Genomic DNA, 20224 nt, shown 5'->3' with positions numbered 1-20224 from the left:
CATTTGGATGTATTAAACTGCAGAAAGGGGTATTAACATGCGCAAAGGTAGCTATTTAACAAGTCAAAAAAATTGAAGCTATATGTCCTCCGATCTGGTAATGGAGAAAGTAAGAGGTCTGACTAGGACTATTTTCCCATAACGGCCAACCTCCTCTCCAGGTCTCTAATCCACGGGCTCATAACTTCCACATTGCTTTTCATCGCCGCTTCGCTTTCTTTCACCCTCTCTTCCATAGCCTTTAAACCTTCTCTCCACTGCTCAATCTCCTTCCTCATTTCCACCTGCCTCTGCTCCAGGGTGTCCAAATCCTCACTGGCCTGTGCCGCACCAGCATGAATCGCCCGCAACGAGCGCAATCTCTCTAGCACACTGGGTAGTAGTGGATGCAGCGATGTTATTGTCGGCAAAGTGGTATAAAGAGCTTGTATCTTCGCTGCCTGCTCACTGGCCGCAGCCTCTGTTTCGGTCGGGGTGGCCTGTGCAGCTGCAGCGGGCACTTCGGGCGGTTCGTCGGTCGTTGCTGCCGCGATGCGTGCCGCTAGGACGGCGCGGGCGGCCTCTGTAGCGCGTCGACGGGCTGCAGTGAGCGCTTCGGCATCGGCGGTGAGTTTGCGGATTCGAGTGGTTAGGGCTTCGAGGTGAGGCGTTGTGAGGGTGGTGGGGATGGCTGCAGGGCCGCTGGACGGAGATCCGGTTAAAGTGCTCGTGAGGGTGGAGAGCTGGGAGGAGAGATGGGTTAGGGTCGGCAGAATTGGCTGAAGGTCAGATTCAGATGAATCGTCGGGGGATAAGGGGACGGGAGTTTGGGATAGTCCGAGGGCGGCCTCGAGTAGTCGGAGTCTAGCGTCGAAAGATGCGGCGTTTGACAAAAGTGTGGAGGGTATTCTGGCCGGTTGAGAGACGGACGATTCGGCCTCTTTTAGTTGACTTTCAGGTCCGGGAAACTGGATTGTGGTAGACAGTCTCCTCATCAATGCCGCCTCTGAGGAGAATGACGTTTGCTGTTCCCCCTTGGAGGATGCGTATAGTTTATCCAGAGACCGGGTCAGTTCCAGAATGCCGTCTTCTGTAACTTGAATCTCCGATTCGTCCGTTTGTTCACTCCGTTGTGTCTTCCGGTTGGAAAGCTCATCCTTCAATTCCTCTGCTTCTCTGCGTAATCTTGCCAGTTTCCGCTCCAATGATTCCTCTTCATCGTCGCTAATATCTGCCAAGATTTCTGTTCCATCATCTCGTGTCCGCCTTGAGCGTTTAATAGTCCGATATGATTTCCTCTTAGATGCAACACTATCTGAGAAATCTACATCTCTTGCATCCACCTTCACGGGCTCGAATTGTGAGCGGGCATGGTCGGGTTGCAAGCGTTGCCGGTCAATTCCTGGGGTAGATGTCTCTTCCTGGAAAGGTGAGGATGATCGAACGGTAGCAGTCTAGAGACAATTATTTGTCAGTTTATGAACGTTGTGAAATCTTCCTTTTTAGAGAGGAATATATCTCACGGGGAGCGTGGAAGCATCGGTGAGCTCGGGGGTTTCATAGATGTCCGGCGCGAGGTCCTTGGGGAGTGATGCACGTCAGTCTTCTCCTCTCAAATGGGATCCAACAAAGGCAGTCTCACAAGGTCAGGAAGACCGGCATACTTCTTGTTAAAGGCCATCGCTAACTGTCCTGTTTTACGAACTCTCAGCGATGCACTGGCTGCGCTCGTTTCTGTCGCCCGTCATTCAAAAGCGGACTCGCCGCAACCCTCACGTGGAAGTAAACATGCATTAGTCAGCAAGTGATACAAGTCATTTACCGTAATCAACTAGGTGTGACTACTAAATTAGGCTAGTGGACGGGCGTAATTTGTACCGTTCTGACAGGAAGAGTGAGGGAGCGAGTTAGTTAACTGGCGAGGGACCCTCGTAGGGCTTGAAAGCACACTGCGGCAGTTGATGGATCGCGTGAGGATGGATACCAGAATAGCCAGATACGCGTCTATTGGAGATTAGATGCGGAGGCCAAGGCCCGTATTGTCTCGAACAACAAGGCATCCAATCCAGCAGACTCGGCCAGATAGGGGTGCTAAGCTTAAGTGAGAGCCACCGACCATTCAAGAATCTACGTTGTGAAGTCGGCCACAGTGGTGGTCCTTTTCGATGTCATCTTGACCCTGGCCCTGGCTGTACCTTCGCCTGCAACAACCCGTCCATCCGACGAGAGTTTGGAATCTAAGAACCTTTGCTTTTGAAAGCCCACCTAGCAAATAGCACCATCTGGCATCAAGACTGCTCTACAGACATGCTATCTTCAAACATCAAGAGGGCAGTGAAAGTCAATTCCCGGATTGAAGGCTGGTCGAAGACGTACATACAAAGCTACATCAACAGTCTGGAACTCGCCAATTGATCTTAGAGACAGCTAAGCCACCTGCCGAGCCCTCCTCTGATTCCGGGAAGATAAATCTTCTACAAGTTTTGATAGCGAGACATCGCTCAGGAACCGAACGGTTCTTCCTCGCTGTTGGACCCAGAAGCCATTGATCCTCTTGCAGCCTTGTTCCATGGATCCCTGGCCGCCTCCTGCGATGAAAATTTGCGCGCTACCAACCAAAAAGGCCAGCGAAAGATAGCTCGATGTATCCATCCGACGATGGTCGCTGTGGTCCCAAATCAAAAAGCATGTGCTTCTGGTGGGCTGCATCTTGGCGCCGTTTTGCAGCATAAATAAATTCACCCACATGATTGCAGCATCGCCAACGGTCACTCCGAGGCTCACGTTGATCTCAAGGACCAACCCCACAGCTTCGTCCATCGCGTTTTGGGAATCGTGTATATTAAAAGGGCGGCATCCATCAACCGTGTCTCCTTTCCAGTTATTCTCTCCGTTTTCCCTCTCTCCTCTCACCGTCAGACTTAATAGAGTGTTTGTTTCCTGTCGTGTCCTCGATATTCACATACCCCTCCAGCGTTCATCCTCTTACGTAGTTCCCACCCCACCAAAAAGATACTGAAAATGGCCGCTCCCGCTGAAATCACCATCCAGGACCTCAACGGTCGCTTTTGCATGGTAGGCCCATGGTTGTATTCTGGTTGATTGGCTTGCTAGTTCCTTTTATATACCCAGCCGTTGCAACCAGCTCTTTCTTCGTGATTTCTAACGGCTCCCAGGACAAAACCGTCTCAAATGATGCCGATCCAATTCTATCACTCGTGAGCCTGCCCTTCCACCCAGGTCCAAAACCCTTGGAAATCCGGAAACAAAAACAGCGCAAAAATAAGAAGGAATTAAAAAATACCTAACACTATTTCCACAGCAAGGGATCTCCTGGTTGACCCGCAAGGCCATCGGTATCGCGACCATTACCCTTCATATCAAGGAGTACAAGGACGATGACGGTACTGTCCACATCGATATCGCCCAGACTCTCACCGGTGGCATTTCCGGCACCACCGAGCACCGCACCCTCAACTGGGACGAGAACGAACACTCCGACCACATCTTCGGCACCGTCAAGGGCCGGTCCCGCTTCGTGCGAGGTGCTGCCGGCGCAGACGGCAAAATTCGCCCAGCCGTCGAAGTGCAGACAAAGGCTGGAAACGAAAAGGATCAAGAGGCCGTCGCCCGGTTCTTGAGTGGAGAGATCCTGGCGGACGGATCCGCGACTGAAGGATTCGTGGCCGGTGAGGGAGAGGACTACTGGGTGCACAGCTGGGTGGAGAGCGTGAACGATGGCTGGACCGCAGAGCAGGTAGGCTGCCGCAACACAATTCCTTTTTTTTTTTTTTTTTTTAATTTTATTTCCCCCCCCCCCACCAAAAAAAAAAAAAAAGAAGATTGCACTTTTTGAGCCTGTCGTTCTTCTAACCTGGTATTCATTCTAATGACAGATTTGGGGTTTCGAAAACATCAACGGCGTGAGAAAATATACTCGCCGCGTCGTGGCTGAGAAGAAGGGCAAGGTCATCAGGGCCAGATTGGTCTACGACTTCCTTGGCCGCGAGGCATAAGGAGGCCCTTCCTTTATATAACTACCTGGATTTTTTGGATCGTCCCTTACATGATTCAATTTGGGTTTCTTCCACCGGAAATATCCCCGCCGGCCACAAATGCCCTTCCCCACTTTTCCATGTGGGAATTTTGTTTTAAGCTAACTATCCTTTTGGATTACATCTTCTGCATCTACCCCAATGCGCCGCATATACTGGGCGATAGAGGAACTGGTACCGGTTTTGTTTTTTCGGTTGGCTGTCTGATGAAAGACCATATTTTCTTTTAGAGTATAAACAATATAAACAACCTTTCTTTGCTTGTTCACATACATACTCTCCAGTGGCTTGGGCAGTTTCAATAAAATATACAATTGTCAACAACTACAGGCTTGAGTCATTTATTTTAATATCTTATGTCTTCTCCCAGCCAGTGCCGTGTGATCGAGATCGTGTAGCAGAAAGAGCGGAAAGGCATCACAATTGCTCTTTGGCTAACACTTCGCTAGCTATGCACTTGGGCGGGCCCGTCTGTTCATACACGCAATAGTTGCTAATATGTTGTTAGTAGCTTGCACTGTTGGTAGATGATTATTTCATTTGCGACGAACGCATCCAAAGAGTGAGTTCAAGCAGCACGTCCAGTTGCGCAACCACCCATTATGAGTTCCGTTTTCGCAGCTTCGGTGGCCCGTTCCCGACACCACCGGGACTCCGATGGGGACTCCATTGGACGATCGCCACCATGGGAGGTTTTTCAAAAATCAGCCCCAACCGAATTTCTGCTGTAGGCATCGCCCTTTTGATGCCATTGGAGAGAGAAACAGCAGTGTATATAGCTGGAGGTTCTAGCGCCCCATTGTACTCTGTAGCTCTCGTCTGATCATCTCCCGCTCACGATAAGGCATCGGCCTGTCTTGTCGTGGAAGGTTGGGAGGTGTATCTGGAGATAAGGGGGGGGGGAAAAGAAAAAAGACAGGAGAGAGAGAGGGACCTCCGTGGTCGAGATAAGAATAATATTCCTTCACGCCGAAAAAAAGCACACTTCAAGCTGGCTGGAGAACCTGTGCCCGGGACCGACGGCCTCCCAACTGGCCCTCTGCTGCTGCAACTCTCGCCGGCAGAAAGGGGGAAAGTCGCCGACAGCGGCCGGGCAGGGGGAAGAGCGGGGAAAGCATCGATTCCCCAAGGGCTTCCCCACAGCGCGAACCGGCCGAGCGGCAGACGCCAAGCCGCGCTCTGATTGCTCAGCTAAGCCGCCTCAAACCGCTTATCCGAGGAAGAACGCGAACCCGCCACTAGACGGCCAGCTGCCCTGCGCACGATAAGAGAGCACCGCCTGGAGCACAGCTGGCTTTATTTTCGCCTGCTGCAGACTTCTCTCTCTCCCCCCTCTCTCCTCCTCATCGCCTGCAAGCTATCAGGTAGCAATCTCCTCATCTTCCATCTCAGCTTGCTGTTGTGCTCCTGTGCTTCCCTTTGCTGCCACTCTGCATCACCATGGCCGCGCGTCGAGCCGTCTCCCGCACCATCCCCACCCTCTCTTCTCGCACTCTTAGCTCTCCCCGCAGCTCTCTTTCTTACCTCTCATCTCGCACCACCTCTTCTTCTCAAGCTCTCAGACCAATGGCTGCCGCTCGCAGACTACATGCCACGGCTCAGCAGCTGATGCCGGCCGCCACTACCTCTGCTGCCTCTACGGCCACTGAGTATCCCACCACCCACGAGAGGATCGCCTCCCCGATCGACACCTGCAATTTCATCGACAACAAGTTTGTCCCATCAAAAGCCACCCAATGGATCGATCTACACGATCCCGCCACCAACAATCTCGTCACCCGTGTTCCCCAGAGCACGAGCGAGGAGATGAAGGCCGCCGTCGAGAGCGCCCAGAAGGCTTTCCCCGCCTGGAGAACCACCAGCATCATGGCCAGACAGCAGATCATGTTCAAATATGTCAACTTGATCCGCGCCAACTGGGACCGCTTGGCCGCCAGCATCACTTTGGAGCAGGGCAAAACCTTCGCTGACGCCAAAGGTGACGTTCTTCGTGGACTGCAGGTCGCGGAGACTGCCTGTGGAATCACAACGCAGATGACCGGCGAGCTGCTCGAGGTCGCCAAGGATATGGAAACGAGAACTTACCGTGAGCCATTGGGTGTTGTGGCTGCCATCTGCCCTTTCAGTAAGTGATAGGCCCCCCCCCCCCCCTCTCTCCCTCTCTCTTCTCTAGCCCGTTTTGTATATGTACGAGATCGGACATCGCATCTAACCTTGTTCGTCGCAGACTTCCCTGCTATGATTCCTCTCTGGTGCATTCCAATTGCCACCATGACCGGAAACACCCTGATCCTGAAGCCCTCTGAGCGTGATCCCGGTGCTGCAATGATCCTCGTCGAGTTAGCCAAGGAGGCTGGCTTCCCCGATGGTGTCATCAACGTCATCCACGGTGCTGCCAAGGCCGTCGACTTCATCCTTGATGAGCCCGCCATCAAGGCCATCAGCTTCGTCGGCAGCAACCGCGCTGGAGAATACATCTACACCCGCGGTTCCGCCAACGGAAAGCGTGTCCAGGCTAACTTGGGTGCTAAGAACCATGCCGCCGTGCTTCCCGACTGCAACAAGAACCATGCTCTCAACGCCATCGTTGGAGCTGCGTTCGGTGCTGCCGGCCAGCGCTGCATGGCCCTCTCTACTCTCGTCATGGTCGGAGAAACCAAGGAATGGCTGCCAGAGATTGCTGAGCGCGCTAAGGCCCTCAATGTGAACGGTGGATTCGAGGATGGTGCCGATCTCGGCCCAGTCATCACCCCTGCGAGCAAGCAGCGCATTGAAGAAATCATCGCCAGTGCCGAGAAGGAAGGCGCTAAGATCCTGCTCGATGGACGCGGCTACAAGCCTGCCAAGTATCCCAATGGCAATTGGGTATGTATTATCCTGCTGCAACGTTCCTCGATCCTCTGTTTTCGCGTGGATTTCCCCAGATTGGCTAATAGTTATTGTCTTTTAGGTCGGCCCAACCATCATCACCGGCGTCAAGCCACACATGACATGCTACCGCGAAGAGATCTTTGGCCCCGTTCTCGTCTGCCTTGAGGTCGACACCGTTGACGAGGCTATTGCTCTCATCAATGCCAACGAGTATGGAAATGGTGCTGCTGTCTTCACCCGCTCCGGTCCCACTGCCACCCGCTTCCAGCACGAGCTTGAGGCCGGCCAGCTCGGAATCAATGTGTAAGTCACCATCCATTCCCAAAGTTTTGAAAATGCAATCCTCAGGCTAACAACGCTGCCTTTTTTTTTTTTCCCTTTCTATTGCCAAACAGTCCAATCCCAGTTCCTCTCCCAATGTTCTCTTTCACCGGAAACAAGAAGAGTATCGCCGGTGGCGGTGCCAACACCTTCTACGGAAAGCCCGGATTGAACTTCTACACCCAGCTTAAGACCGTCACCAGCTTGTGGAGAAGTGAGGATGCAATTAACACAAAAGCAAGCGTGGTTATGCCGACACACCAATAAGCTAGCAATGCTTTAGCTAGTGATGGGTCTAATTTGATGGGCTTTTTTTTCTCGCTTTTACTCTTTTTTATTTTTTTTTTTTTTAAGTGGAGTTCTTTTTTGTGCTTTGGTGATGTTTCAGTATGCCAGTGCTTTTTGTGCCCTAGACAAGCGCCTATGAAATTTTGGAATACCTCTTTAAGTTGAGTGAACCCCACCACTGTATGTACAATACATACTCCGTACTTACTGTATGTCTTTCTATTTGAAGAAAAAATGGGGACTTTTAAAAAAAAATAAAATATCATCAATTACGGAGTACCAGAGATTCAGTTGTCGCTTAATGCCCGTCTTACCCAGTCACCTAGGTCATGGTTTAACCCCAATCCCCCTCCCCGCTCTACTTGACAAGGGACATTGATAAAGAAAAAAAGATCAACATACAAGGTTGCCTCTATCCAACCAAAATCACGTAGACCTCCTCCTGATCTCAGAGAAAAGTAATGTACTCTGTACTCTGTAGGTGCTGTCTGGTTTATATTAGAAATTATGAATGTATTTAATACAGAAGACACCAAAGCAAGGTCGCAAGGCCGAAACGGCAACTTGTAATAGTCTGTAAAGGACATACAAATTCCAACCTTCAGGGGTACGCTTCGAGAGAAATAGGAAAATCGCTATCAGATTGAAGCAAAAAATAAGGGGAAAAAAAAAGTTAAAACTATTACTCTGCACCGTAATTTCGACTCCATGATAGTCATACAAGTTCCCATAAGGCAATTTGTCAAATGGCCCGAGTTAAGACCTCCCCACGAACCATGCAAAGGAAAAGCCTTTCTCGATTATAATACCAATTGGCACATGCGCCATACTTCCATGCTCGATCGTATAATACCTACGTGTGTTGTTCCCCAAGATGAGGCCAGCCATGCACTTTTTTTTTCCCGGGAAGTATTTTCAAATCCGCTGCTATATATGAACGCGCAGGGTCGCTTTTTCCCGCTTGATTCACTCACTAGACTTTGATCGTTTCGTGGCACCGGCCTTAATGTTTTCAGCTCCGGTACTCACAGCTTCCGCAGCCTTTTCCTTGGCCTTCTCTTTTCCCTTTCCAGCGTCCTTCTTAGCCGGAGCGGGTGCAGGGCTGCTAAGACCAATAGCGCCGAAGACAACGAGGATCAACGTGATGAGGAGAGCGGCCAAACCACCGGCAACTTCGGGAACAGTCTTGACAGCCTCAACTGGATTATCTTTTGCCATGAGGATGAATTGATCGACCTTGCTGCGGATGTACTTGACTGGGTCATCCTTGAAGTTGAGACCAGAATCAGTAGAGGGTTCATCCTTGGGCTTAGCGGCTTCTTCCTCGGCAACCTCGATGGGTTGCTTGATATCGAATGTTTCGGCCTTAAGCTTCTTCGCGTCTTCGATGGAGTGACCAATGTAAATGTTGTCAAAGAGGATATCATTTTGCATGGTCCAGATTTCGAAGCCAATCTAGTCCCAGGTTCGTCAGCGACTCTCTCTCTCTCTCTCTCTCTCTCTCTCTCTCTCTCTCTCTGTGTGTGTGTGTGTGTGTGTGTCATATTAGAAAAACGGGATTAACTTACAGCACCCATTGGCTCAAAGTTAGCGGGCTTCTTATCCTCGAAGAAGTCCGGATTGGCGATTTTGCGGGGAGACCATGGGCCCTTGTACGCTGGGTTGTCGATCAAAGGTGCAGTCCATTTGCCCTTATAATCAGGGTTTCTCTTCATGGGAGGCTCCCACTTTCCACAGCCAGAGGCTTCCTCGCACTTGGGATTTGGAACGGTTGGAGCGAACCAGTCACCATCTTCCTCGTCATCCCAGTCCTCAGGCTTTTGAGCCTCTGGATCGGGGATCGAGCTTGGCTCATCGTCCAGCCAGTCATCAGGTTTCTTAGCCTCAGTATCAACAATTTCAAAGGGAGCGTCTTCATCCCAGTCCTCCGGTTTCTTGGCCTCTGGATCTGGGATCTTGGCCTCATCGACCCAATCGGCCGGCTTTTTGTCGTTTGGATCATCAATCTCCTTTGGAGGGTTGACAGGAGGCTGGAAGTCTTCAAGGAGAGTTCCATTCTTGACAGCCTCACCATTGATTTGAATTTGAAATGTCTGGTCTGGCTTGACGATAAGGGTGTAGAGGGTGGATAGTTTGGAAACGTGAGCAGTCGGAGCATTGTTAAGATGCTTCTCTTCATATTCACCGGTCTTTGGGTTCTTGTGCTTGAAGATAAAATGAACCTATAGTGGTGTCAGCAGTTGTCCTGCTTGTGGAGGAACATAGTCAACAGCAAGAAAACATACCTTGTTAGTGGCTCCGCACTTGTCAGGTCCAAACATGATAACATAAGGAGAAGCATTAGAGAACTCTTCAGCATGAAGCTTCTTGTTGTCCTGGAGTAGCTTCATATACGCGCCACCGCAAACCAAGGAGTCTATTCCGATGTGCGCGTCAGTCCGTGACCTCCAGCCCAAATGCTATTCTGGCATCAACAACTTACTCTGAAGCTTGACCTCGTACTGAACGACAAGAGTCTTGCCCTTGTTATCAATTTTTTTAGGGAACTTGGCGGAGATGGCATGGTGAGCGGCAGCATTCTTCACCACCAATCCCTTGTCGCCATCAATGCCCTTGAAGACGGTTGGTTCTTCGACGGCCCATTCTCCGACGTATGCCCACTCCTCTTCCGATTTAGAGTCCTCTTTCTTCGCGTGGGAAGGGGTCCATCGCGTTTGCCAATCGTCTGTGAATTGTTCCAAGAAGGGAGCTTTCAATGTGGTAGGCTGCATGGGGAGGCGTCAGAATCCTCAACGGAGCTCCAAGCTGCGGTGCCGAGCAAGTGCTTACCGTGAATGTTGGCCTACTGATAGAAGTGGCAGTTGGCTCTTCCTTTGTGGCCTCGCTCTCAGCATGGACTTGGCCAAGCAGAGCTATGTAGGAGAGGATCAGCGAGGCGGTGCGGGCGTTGAGACGCATTGTTAATGTAGATCCTCGGAGAGGACACCGGATTGGGGTGCAAGCACAATGAGAGAGAGGAGAATAGATCTGTTCTTCGAGCTCAAGAAGAGAGCAGAGACGAAGTGGGAGCGCGGTGGTGAAAGGAAGCGGTGGGAGTGAAATATAAGTCGATGGCGGCGGGCAGCAGCTTGGTCAATCGGCGCGCTGTGAAAGGTGGCCTCTTTCCCTCGCCGGGCCAGGGTCTTATCTCCACGATCACACTAATCCGAGCTAGTCCCGCACTAGTCCCGCACTAGTAACACTAGCGGTCTTACTTTTGGAGACAAACCACGATCTTCCCTACGACTAGAGTACAGAGCACTCCATGCATTCTATATAAACATCTCTGGTTGTCGATAGAAGCGAGCGAAATATTTAGTTCTCTGACACAGCTCACTATGGAGATCCAAGTCATTGATGCCAATAAAAGCCGCGTTTGCACCCAGAAACATCCCCTTTTGCATTGTTAATGAAGCTGCGTTGAACTACTACAATGTTCCCGTTTCCTCAATGTATGTCAACTCCTGAGAGCTATACACGCTGGATACTGATGGCAGAAAGTTCCTTGAAATTTGTGTTCCCGAACACAACCTTTCCGCTGCAGCATCCCAGATTGCTTCATATACTGACATCTTTCGACGGTTTCCGCGGCCGGAGGAAGCTCATCGCAACCTTTATACAGACTACAAAAAGCCTTATCCCCGGTTCCAGGCCTTCATTGAAGGGCGCAACCTCGGGGTGATAGTGTTCCCAGACACATTTTACCACCTCGACCCGCTTCAAGACAATATTGTTCAGATCGAGGCGTATTCTGCAGGCCGGATCAGGTTCAGCCGGCAGTTTGATTATTCAATAGGCTTGAACGCTCTTGCATCTATCCCTGTGCCCCGCCTTGCAACTCTCCTGCAAGAGTCAGCTCAGAGATACCTTGAATCAATGAGTATGCCGTGGCAATATGTGCAGAGCAATTAGTGGATGGCATGAATTTGGATGAAACCTGGTGTCTTGATCACCTTGACACCAGTCAACACAGAGAGATCCAATGCATCCTGGAGTTTATAGCAAGCAAAGGGTCGCGGATATCCAAGTTTGATCCAGATAACATCACCTGCTTCATCACAACAGAAGAAGAAGCACAAACACTGCATATGATTCCGGGCTATAATGAGCTAAGCTGGAGCCGAGAACAGCAGACTCAACTGAAAGAAATTAAGGGAACCAGCCCTATCTTCTACCACTGACATCAAGTTGGATTAGGTCAGCATTCCTCTTTCTCATGACAAGGATGGTGTATCTCAGATCAGCAATTTTCTGTAGAGCCATCTCCCATCCGGTTGCTTTCCAATATATGTCTGATCTCCATTTGGAAGTTGGCCAGCACTACAAAACTTTCATCATCCCAAGGGCGGCACCTTATTTGGTTCTCGCTGGAGACATCGGATGCCTACGTAACTATGCGGGGTATGTCGCATTCCTAGCTTCGCAATGCGCTCGATTTGACCGTGTTTTCCTGGTCCTTGGCAACCATGAGTTCTACGGAATCTCTTGAGAAGATGGTCTCAAAGCTGTACAGGCACTTGAAGTTGAGCCGCGGCTGCTTGGCAGACTCTCTGTTCTGATCAAAGCCGAGTTGACATCAACAGAAGAGTGACAATCATAGGCTGCACCTTGTGGTCCTATATTCCAAAGGAATACCAGCTGTGGGTTAGGATGAAGGTGGCTGATTTCAGCAGAATCAATGACTGGACGGTTGAGAACCATAATACTGAACATCTTCAAGATGTACAGTGGTTGCAACAGGAGATTCATAATATTTTCTTGAAGAAGATAGGCGTGACTTGATCATTGTCACGCATCACGCCCCGAGTGCCACGAAAACTGTTGACCCCAAAACATAAATCAAATCCTTGGGGATCTGCATTTTGCTCGGATCTGCTCGAGTCCCAAGTCAAATCTTGGCGAGGTTCCAAGATAATTCACCACTAGATCTTTGGGCATACGCATTGGGATACAAAATTCCGACAGCATGGTATGATTATAAGCAGCAACCAGCTAGGATATGACTCCCGAGGTAGTCGAGCACCGGGATTTTTAAACTACTGGTTCCCTCAATCTGGGCAGGATTTTGTTATCACAAAGACTGCTAAAGTGTAATCATCTACGTGAACACCAAGCTATTAACAATAAGAACCTTACTCCAGGTTTAGGTTACTCAATGATGCCAATTTGGGCATTATAAGAAGGCGGGTTTATCCAGGTTCTCTCATCGGATTGTATCCCCTGCGCCTGGGACACATCGATTTGAATTCGAGAAAATAGCCCAGCGAGCTGAGGATACCTCCTCATCGCTTTGCTAACATCCCTAAGGTTAAATTTGCCGGCGTATGGTCGAAGACTTTGCCCGTACGAATTTATAAGATACTCCAGATCTGCAACATCCGACACTTTATGTCGATCTGCGCTTGCCCTTGAAAATTGAGACTACATCAAGAAGCTGAACTGGGTTGCCGTTCATCAGTACAGTTTGAGTATCAATAGCTTGCATCCCTCGATTTGCATTTTCAGTGTTTGCTGGGGGTGTTGTCGACCCTAGAGCCATTACCAAAGTGCTCCAATTCCCGAGATGGCAATGGTTACCTATGAATATCTCAACAGAAGAGGTTTCTTTAAGTGATCATCTCAGAAGAAAGGGGCGTAGTCTTCTCGCATGTTCGGGATTCTGGTCCGCCCCACTTCTCTTGCCATCAGCGGCAAAAGGTCATCCTTTCCAATTGCCACCATCAAATCAATATCCTTGGTAGCTCGATTGCCGCTGAGTGCGTTGACTGCCCAGCCTCCAAAAATACCATGTTTGATTCTATTCTCAGAGAGTATTTTAGAAATCGAGACTGCTGCTCACGAGAGCTTTTCTTGAGGATCACTCATGGCACTATTTAATGCAATATGTCAGGGCATGTTGAACAGGACGAATACTACCGTGAAAGAGGGGGGAATATCAATCTATCTATATTCAAACATTACTCGTGGGCGGCGGTCCGGGGGGGGGGGGGGGGGGGGGGGGGGGGGGCGCGGTTGAGGTGCACTTCCCTCTGCCTTCCACACCTGGCGGCCGACAAGATCAACTCGCGTCGCTCTTGTCCGTTTTAAGAGGAGGATGGGTCGGAGGTGCAACTCCGGCAAGACATGGTAGAGACTGAGTACCGGTGTGGGCATATCCATCTTCTTGTGATAATACTTTACGCATCAGAGAACAAAAATAAGACGTGCGCCCAATAGTGTAGCTAAGTAAAGACATGATGCCTTCTTTTATCTGTTTTGAATGTGCATCTCAAGGGAAACACGACCTAACCGGTTCCCCGTATGGGACCAGGCAGAAGTGGATGAGAAAATCCATAATCCTATGGCCGGGTGCACAGGCCCTGCCCTGTTTTGAGCAAGTGTGATTTCAATTGTTGATCTCCAGCTCCAGATGCCACCACACAGAATGCCAGTTTCATCACCTAAATGTCCTTCGTCCGGTGGCCTGTTGATGATCTTGTTTTATGTCGAGTCCTGCTTTGTGTCGCAGAGCCTCAACGCTTTCTTACACTTACAGTTTTGTGACCCGGTAATTACAGGCCTGACACAGCGCTATGCCGCATCCGGAAAGGCTCGCCGGTTGCTAGTGCAGCAACACCGGACGCTGATTGGCCGCTGAGCTGCGCGATCGAATCCGCCGGAATTTTGCACTTGGAGGGGTTCTTCGTTTGAATGCTGGCCTGAGAAGTTATGCTTTGGCGGATATCTCCCTGACCTTGCTGGATCTGAACCGCGAGCCGGTATTTAATTGCGAATTGGACCTGATTCCTCTTCCATTGGGACAGGGCATTACTTCTAGCCCGCTGCTTCTGCTCATTGAGGACAGGCGGGGCTACGAAACTTGACAAAATGACGGACCCAGAAAACAATGACCAGCTTGTTAAGTCTTCAGATCCAGAGCACCCTGCAAATCTGATCCCGGAGCTTTGCAAGAAGTTCTACACGTTAGGATGGGTCACCGGGACGGGAGGTGGTGTGAGTATTTGGCATGAACGAGAACGCCTGCCATGAGTTCGAAAGCTGATCTAAGCGCTGCTCTGATAACTAGACCTCCATAAGGCGGGGTGACCATATCTTTATAGCTCCCTCCGGAGTCCAAAAGGAAATGATCAAATCTGAAGATATCTTCGTCCTCTCATATCCTACCCCAAAATATCCTCCGTCTGCACGACAGTATATTCGCAAGCCACGGGAGTTGAAGCCTTCGGCGTGCACTCCACTATTTTTGGCCGCGTTCGACAGGGGCGCAGGTTGCTCCATCCACACGCACTCACAGTGGGCTGTCCTGGTGACACTTTTAGTGGAAAGGGAGAAGGGCAAAAATGGCTGTTTCGAGATCAACAACATTGAACAGATCAAGGGAATTCCCAAGGGCAAAGGCAAAGGAATGCTGGGCTATTTTGACACCCTTCGGATACCGATCATTGAAAACACGGCTTTTGAGGAGGACTTGACTGAGAGCTTGGAGCAAGCTATGGATGAATATCCAGATACATATGCGGTGCTTGTTCGTCGACACGGAATGTATGTGGTCAATCCATGAACTCAGAGGGAAACAAGCTAACCAGATTGAACAGATATGTATGGGGAGATACTCCCGCAAAGGCAAAGACCCAGTGCGAGAGCTTGGACTATCTTTTCCAGCTAGCTGTTGAAATGCATAAACTTGGTATCCCATGGATTCAATGATCACGGGGGGATAATCCTGAAACTGCAACGACTTTTTGGGCTTGCTGACAAAATACCACTAATGTTTGAGAAGCTGTGTTCCGGAATAACTTGATACCAACATTAACAGTATCAATTATCATAGTAATCTGCACCTGAAAATTTGGAAATCAACCAAAATTCCATTCTTGTAGAGGTTTTGAGGTGGCCTGCTTCATATGTGTTTTGTGCTGGCAAAAAAGTAGCTTTGTAAAAGGCGGTCACAGCCGTCAATATCGCTCACGAGCCAAACACGACCTGGTTACATAACCCAGACCTCCGCAGGCACATCCCTCTCTGTATCACAGGTCATATCTTCAATACCATTCAGCTGGCAGCGCATCTCGGTACTTATTTAAGCTTTATTGTCGCTGCTGAAGCTTCTCTGTAAATTAACAGGCACATTCCCGTTTCACATTTGCCCCCTTTCAGGATGGATTTGGAGGGAGGTGATTCGCCGTGGGGCGGTACGTCAGGCATCCGGGACGCTCACCGCCGGTATCGTTTGAACTAGTATCTGACTGCTCTCCTTGTAGATGTCCCTTCGCAATCCAAGTCGCCTAACAATGATGGATCTGGTATGCTATGGCCTAATCTTCCCGCGCCAGTGTTCTCCGATTGACTCCGACAAGCAGGCAAACAGAATGACGCCCCCTCGGAAGTGGCGCTCACAAGTCCTCGATCTCCGCCTGGAAGAGGAATCCGGACCCCAAGGAAGTTTGGCCCTCAAGTGACCAGACTTGAAGCTGTCGACGGTTCGAGTGACCCCCTCGGCCCGCTAGGCGACAAGTCGTTTCCTCCAATCTCGGAACAGGGTCCTGTCCCGCCACAGAAAGAGCCATTTCCCGCCCGCAATGCCCGTCCTACCTCATCCACATCCCAATCGTCTAGTATTGCTGGACTTATGGAGTCAGTGGATTTGGAGGATGAAAGCGAAACGCGACCTAGGATGAGACCCCCGCCGCCTGTTCAACCCCCATCTAGCAGCGACGATGCGCCAAAAAAGCAAATCCAGTCGAGCATGACCGTTGAACAAGCTGCAAAGCCATCATTTTATATCACAGTTGGTGATCCTCATAAAGTCGGAGATCTCACGAGCAGTCACATTGTCTATCAAGTCAGAACAAAGGTCTGTTCATTTTCCATCACATTGTGGCGGGAAGCTCACATGCCCCATTTAGACAACCTCAAAAGCATACGTACGGCCTGAATTTACAGTTACAAGGCGATACCGCGATTTTCTGTGGCTATATAACTCCTTGCATAACAACAATCCCGGAATTGTCGTTCCGCCACCTCCAGAGAAACAGGCAGTTGGTCGGTTTGAATCCAATTTTGTCGAATCCCGAAGGGCAGCGTTGGAGCGTATGTTGAATAAAATTGCCGCACACCCAGTACTTCAACATGACGCCGATCTGAAGATCTTTTTGGAAAGCGACACATTCAACTTGGACGTGAAAAATAAGGAGAACCGGGAGCCAGATCTGGGCCAAAGCAAGGGAATGTTTAGTTCTTTCGGTCTATCAGTCGGTGGAGGAAGCAAGTTCATAGAACATGATGACGTGAGTCACTCCACGTTGATTTGATAGTGTTTACTGACTCTGTAGGTAGTGGTTCCACGACAGAAAAATATACCTTGAGGCTCTTGAAAATCAACTAAAGGGCTTAATGAAAGCGGTAGATACGGTCGTGCAACAGCGCAAAGGGCTTGCAGAGGCGGCCAGTGATTTTGCAGTGTCTCTACACTCCCTTGCCGGTGTTGAATTGTCCCCAGCTCTTTCTGGCCCGTTAGAACGACTTTCCGAAGTCCAACTTCGAATAAGAGAACTCCACGAACGTCAAGCCCAGCAAGATGTTCTAACATTAGGAATTACAATTGATGAATACATCCGGCTCATAGGCAGTGTAAAGACGGCCTTTAATCAACGACAGAAATCGTTTCAGAGTTGGCACTCTGCTGAATCGGACCTGCAGAAAAGGAGAAATGCACAGGACAAGCTGCTCCGTCAAGGGAAATCTCAGCAGGACAGATTGAACCAAGCGAACGCGGACGTGGTTGAAGCCGAGAGAAAAGTACATCAAGCGAGGTTATTATTTGAGGATATGGGAAAATTAATGCGAAATGAGTTGGAACGGTTTGAAAGGGAGAAAGTAGAAGACTTCAAGTCTGGCGTTGAGACATTTTTGGAGAGCGCTGTTGAAGCACAAAAAGAGGTATGGAAACTTATCTGCCTTCTTCTATTCTTATACGGTCATCTAGGGCCGCGACTGACTAAGTGCATAGTTGATCGAGTTATGGGAGACATTCTTTTTGCAACTTGATGCAGATGACGAGACTAATCCATTTTATAACCCAGCTCAGACGCCAACATCTCAGCCCCAGCATGAACGAACTGAGAGTGGATCTGTTTCACAGAGCACTGAGCCAACCTCAGCTCAAGAAGAGGCGTAAATTCTAGTTGTATGATATCCTATCTTGGTCGAGCAAATCAGCAGATTATTTTCATCATGATGCACCTGATACCTTGCTCATGCTTCTGGGTACGGTGCTCGGAGGGTCTATTTGTTGGCGCATCACTTCATCTTTCGCTCAACGGGACAATAATATCCTACTGAATTCAGATAATATTCTATAGGGTCCTCAAATGTGTTATCTATTTGTACAAGTAAAAATGATATTTTCGAGTATGCTGATAGAAAAGCTCCATCGAATCTATTATGAAAAAGGCAGCAAGCAGCATCACATAAAATCCCGGCTCCATATTCGTACAATCCAACCGTTCGCCGAAGAACAAAATGAGCTTTTCGCGTCTCCGTCCTCATTCTCGCAAATGAGTATAAACCGACCGACTCAAACCCAATCAAGCGTCTCATCACTTTTTCGTAGGCTTGGATTGTGCATCCTCCTGCCCAAACGAACTAATCAAATCCAACAGATTATCATCTTCATCTTCCATCTCTTCCATAGCGGCGTTCTGTGCTACATCCTTCCCAGGCTGGGGCTTCTCGCCGGCAGCCGCTGCATCCGAAGAAACTGTATTGGCCGCATCCCACCCTCTTCCGAACCTATTTCTGAACGCTCTGAGCCTGCCGGCCTCGTCTTCTTCGATATTGAGTAGTTTTTCGCTGGACGGGTTCCAGAGCGGCGCATTGCGTGTGTCGCGTGTGGAACGGTAAACTGCTTGTGGAGAAGTGGTGCGGTGGGTATATGTGCTCCCGTCGGAAAGAGTTATGAGCTGGGTGAATGTGTAGGGCCGTTTAGGGCGCCGGAGGAGCGTTGCGTGTCTGCATTGTGAGCAGATGTACGTGGTTGTGGTCGAAGAGAGTTTCGTGGTGCCGATTCGTTGGAGGGGAAGGTGCATTGACATCTTGACGATAGGATGGTTTGAACAGTTCAGAATCGACGGCTGTCTTTCGCTTTTCCACCGCTTTTAGATGAATTGATTTGGTACTCGGTGAGAATTGGAGTGAAGGAAGCATGCAGAGGGTTGAGACTGAAAGTTTGATATCGAAGATTAGATAAGCAGGATTTTCCAACTTCGCCGGCAGCCCGTCCCAGAAGAAACTGTTTACTCACTCAACGTCAGATGCGCAATGGCGATGTTGTTTAATAAATGTTGGAAAGATTAGCCTGAAAGATGAATGAGTATCAGACGTTAATGTCTAAGATTAATTTTGCAGGAAGATGCCCTTGGTTCGCCCCTCGAGACTAGCTCAGTCTCTGAGAATTTCTACACTGCTCTTCCAAGCCCGGAACTCCCAGGTGTCCGAAACCACGGCTCTCCCTCCACAACTTCAGTTGCGACGGTATTATGGGCGTATGCTAAGGACCATTGTGTCGAAGCATGTCGCAAGCATCACCGATGTTGTTCGCCCGGTCCTACCTCCGGGTATAGCCTCACTACCCAAAGAAGTCGAGAAGTTCACGAGAATCCTCGCACCGGCGCAGAGTCGGGAAGCACAATATGTTCCTCGGAACAGCATCTTCAAGCAGAATATTGAGGCCCCAGAAGACGACATATCTACAGAACCATACTCCCCCGCCGTCACTGACACGGATATTCAGACCCAGGTTCGCAAACTCATGCGCCTGGTTCCCCACCCAGTCGCAATTATAACATCTACCCACCCAAATTCGCGCGCTGAATCCGCGTTTCGTGGCATGACAGTATCATCTTTTAATACTGTGACGCTATACCCAGAACCAGTCGTCTCTTTCAACGCGAAAGTTCCCTCCGAAACATACGATGCCATCCGCTTGTCGAAACGATTTCTCGTACATCTCTTATCCTCGAACGCAGCCACCGCAAACCTTGCAAGGGAGTTTTCAAGGGGTCATGAGAATATTTTGTTAGAAGATAAGAAGCATACATTTCGGTTTACTTCACCTGCTTCGTTAGATCGACTTCCAGCCATTCACCAAGGAGAACCGCCACGACTCGTTATTCACCAGGGAAAACTAGATAATTCGAGGTTTCCTGGGAGTGATGCGCGGCCTGATTTTCCGTTCATACTCGAATGTAAATACTATCCCTCAAGCGCACAAGTTGGAGATCATGTGATTGTCTTGGGGACCGTTGTGAAGCTGTATGGCGACGAGCCGCAGAACCAGATGCAGGAGCCGGATACTACACACTCGGCGGACGAGCTATGTCTTACCTACGCAGATACTCGGTTTTGGAAAATGGGCAAAACTATAAATCCTCTCTCAAAAGTGAACCGCTCAGTCACGAAATCATGACCCACGGATCGGGCTCCGTGTTCATTCCATCTCAAACCTCACTTCCCGCCGTCAGGGGCTATCTGGCCGGTCCAGCTCGCCGAAAGTTGATCATAGAATACCCGGAAAAGTTATTATTTTCTAGACCTAAACCCCCAAATAGCCTGGGTGAATACTCCTCGCATGGTTTGACACCTTGATCACTTATGTACGATAGACTACTGCG

At 49.6% G+C, this 20224-nt stretch overlaps 9 protein-coding genes across 9 annotated transcripts; 6 read left to right on the top strand and 3 right to left on the bottom strand.

The window, feature by feature from the left end:
• Positions 1–87: 87 nt before the first annotated feature.
• Positions 88–1747, bottom strand: D8B26_005509 (uncharacterized protein). Its single transcript, XM_066124901.1, has 3 exons — positions 1622–1747; positions 1503–1559; positions 88–1433 (listed from the first exon to the last, which is right to left on the bottom strand). The coding sequence occupies exons 1-3, from the start codon at positions 1658–1660 to the stop codon at positions 129–131; spliced, it is 1401 nt and encodes a 466-aa protein (XP_065980982.1). The 5' UTR covers positions 1661–1747; the 3' UTR covers positions 88–128.
• A 561-nt stretch (positions 1748–2308) lies between these two features.
• On the top strand, positions 2309–3850 carry D8B26_005508 (uncharacterized protein). The gene is made up of 3 exons (XM_003066370.2): positions 2309–3054; positions 3156–3197; positions 3302–3850. The coding sequence occupies exons 1-3, from the start codon at positions 3001–3003 to the stop codon at positions 3833–3835; spliced, it is 630 nt and encodes a 209-aa protein (XP_003066416.2). The 5' UTR covers positions 2309–3000; the 3' UTR covers positions 3836–3850.
• A 1384-nt stretch (positions 3851–5234) lies between these two features.
• Positions 5235–7791, top strand: D8B26_005507 (uncharacterized protein). Its single transcript, XM_003066371.2, has 4 exons — positions 5235–6159; positions 6262–6899; positions 6985–7208; positions 7301–7791. The coding sequence occupies exons 1-4, from the start codon at positions 5475–5477 to the stop codon at positions 7491–7493; spliced, it is 1740 nt and encodes a 579-aa protein (XP_003066417.2). The 5' UTR covers positions 5235–5474; the 3' UTR covers positions 7494–7791.
• A 240-nt stretch (positions 7792–8031) lies between these two features.
• Positions 8032–10656, bottom strand: D8B26_005506 (uncharacterized protein). Its single transcript, XM_003066372.2, has 5 exons — positions 10344–10656; positions 9997–10279; positions 9800–9930; positions 9083–9736; positions 8032–8969 (listed from the first exon to the last, which is right to left on the bottom strand). Exons 1-5 carry the CDS (start codon positions 10470–10472, stop codon positions 8481–8483), a joined length of 1686 nt encoding a protein of 561 aa, XP_003066418.2. The 5' UTR covers positions 10473–10656; the 3' UTR covers positions 8032–8480.
• Positions 10657–10910: 254 nt separating this feature from the next.
• D8B26_005505 (uncharacterized protein) lies at positions 10911–11465 on the top strand (the record flags this gene model as incomplete). Its single annotated transcript, XM_066124900.1, has 2 exons — positions 10911–11005; positions 11051–11465. 2 exons carry the CDS (start codon positions 10911–10913, stop codon positions 11463–11465), a joined length of 510 nt encoding a protein of 169 aa, XP_065980981.1.
• A 2759-nt stretch (positions 11466–14224) lies between these two features.
• On the top strand, positions 14225–15395 carry MDE1 (Methylthioribulose-1-phosphate dehydratase). The gene is made up of 3 exons (XM_003066373.2): positions 14225–14546; positions 14620–15095; positions 15149–15395. Exons 1-3 carry the CDS (start codon positions 14421–14423, stop codon positions 15258–15260), a joined length of 714 nt encoding a protein of 237 aa, XP_003066419.1. The 5' UTR covers positions 14225–14420; the 3' UTR covers positions 15261–15395.
• A 225-nt stretch (positions 15396–15620) lies between these two features.
• Positions 15621–18734, top strand: VPS5 (Vacuolar protein sorting-associated protein 5). Its single transcript, XM_003066374.2, has 6 exons — positions 15621–15745; positions 15815–15856; positions 15911–16407; positions 16460–16840; positions 16890–17492; positions 17563–18734. The coding sequence occupies exons 1-6, from the start codon at positions 15712–15714 to the stop codon at positions 17728–17730; spliced, it is 1725 nt and encodes a 574-aa protein (XP_003066420.1). The 5' UTR covers positions 15621–15711; the 3' UTR covers positions 17731–18734.
• Positions 17959–18732, bottom strand: D8B26_005502 (mitochondrial 54S ribosomal protein bL31m). The gene has a single exon (XM_003066375.2). It carries the CDS (start codon positions 18644–18646, stop codon positions 18152–18154), a length of 495 nt encoding a protein of 164 aa, XP_003066421.1. The 5' UTR covers positions 18647–18732; the 3' UTR covers positions 17959–18151.
• Positions 18735–18963: 229 nt separating the features above from the next.
• Positions 18964–20019, top strand: D8B26_005501 (uncharacterized protein; the record flags this gene model as incomplete). The annotated part of the gene is made up of 1 exon (XM_003066376.2): positions 18964–20019. The coding sequence occupies one exon, from the start codon at positions 18964–18966 to the stop codon at positions 20017–20019; it is 1056 nt and encodes a 351-aa protein (XP_003066422.2).
• Positions 20020–20224: the final 205 nt, after the last annotated feature.

This window comes from Coccidioides posadasii, chromosome 3 (assembly GCF_018416015.2).
Source record: "Coccidioides posadasii str. Silveira chromosome 3, complete sequence".
In the NCBI taxonomy this organism is placed as follows: domain Eukaryota; kingdom Fungi; phylum Ascomycota; class Eurotiomycetes; order Onygenales; family Onygenaceae; genus Coccidioides; species Coccidioides posadasii.
Note: the sequence above shows the minus strand (reverse complement) of the source record. Positions and strands in the feature narration are given on the sequence as shown.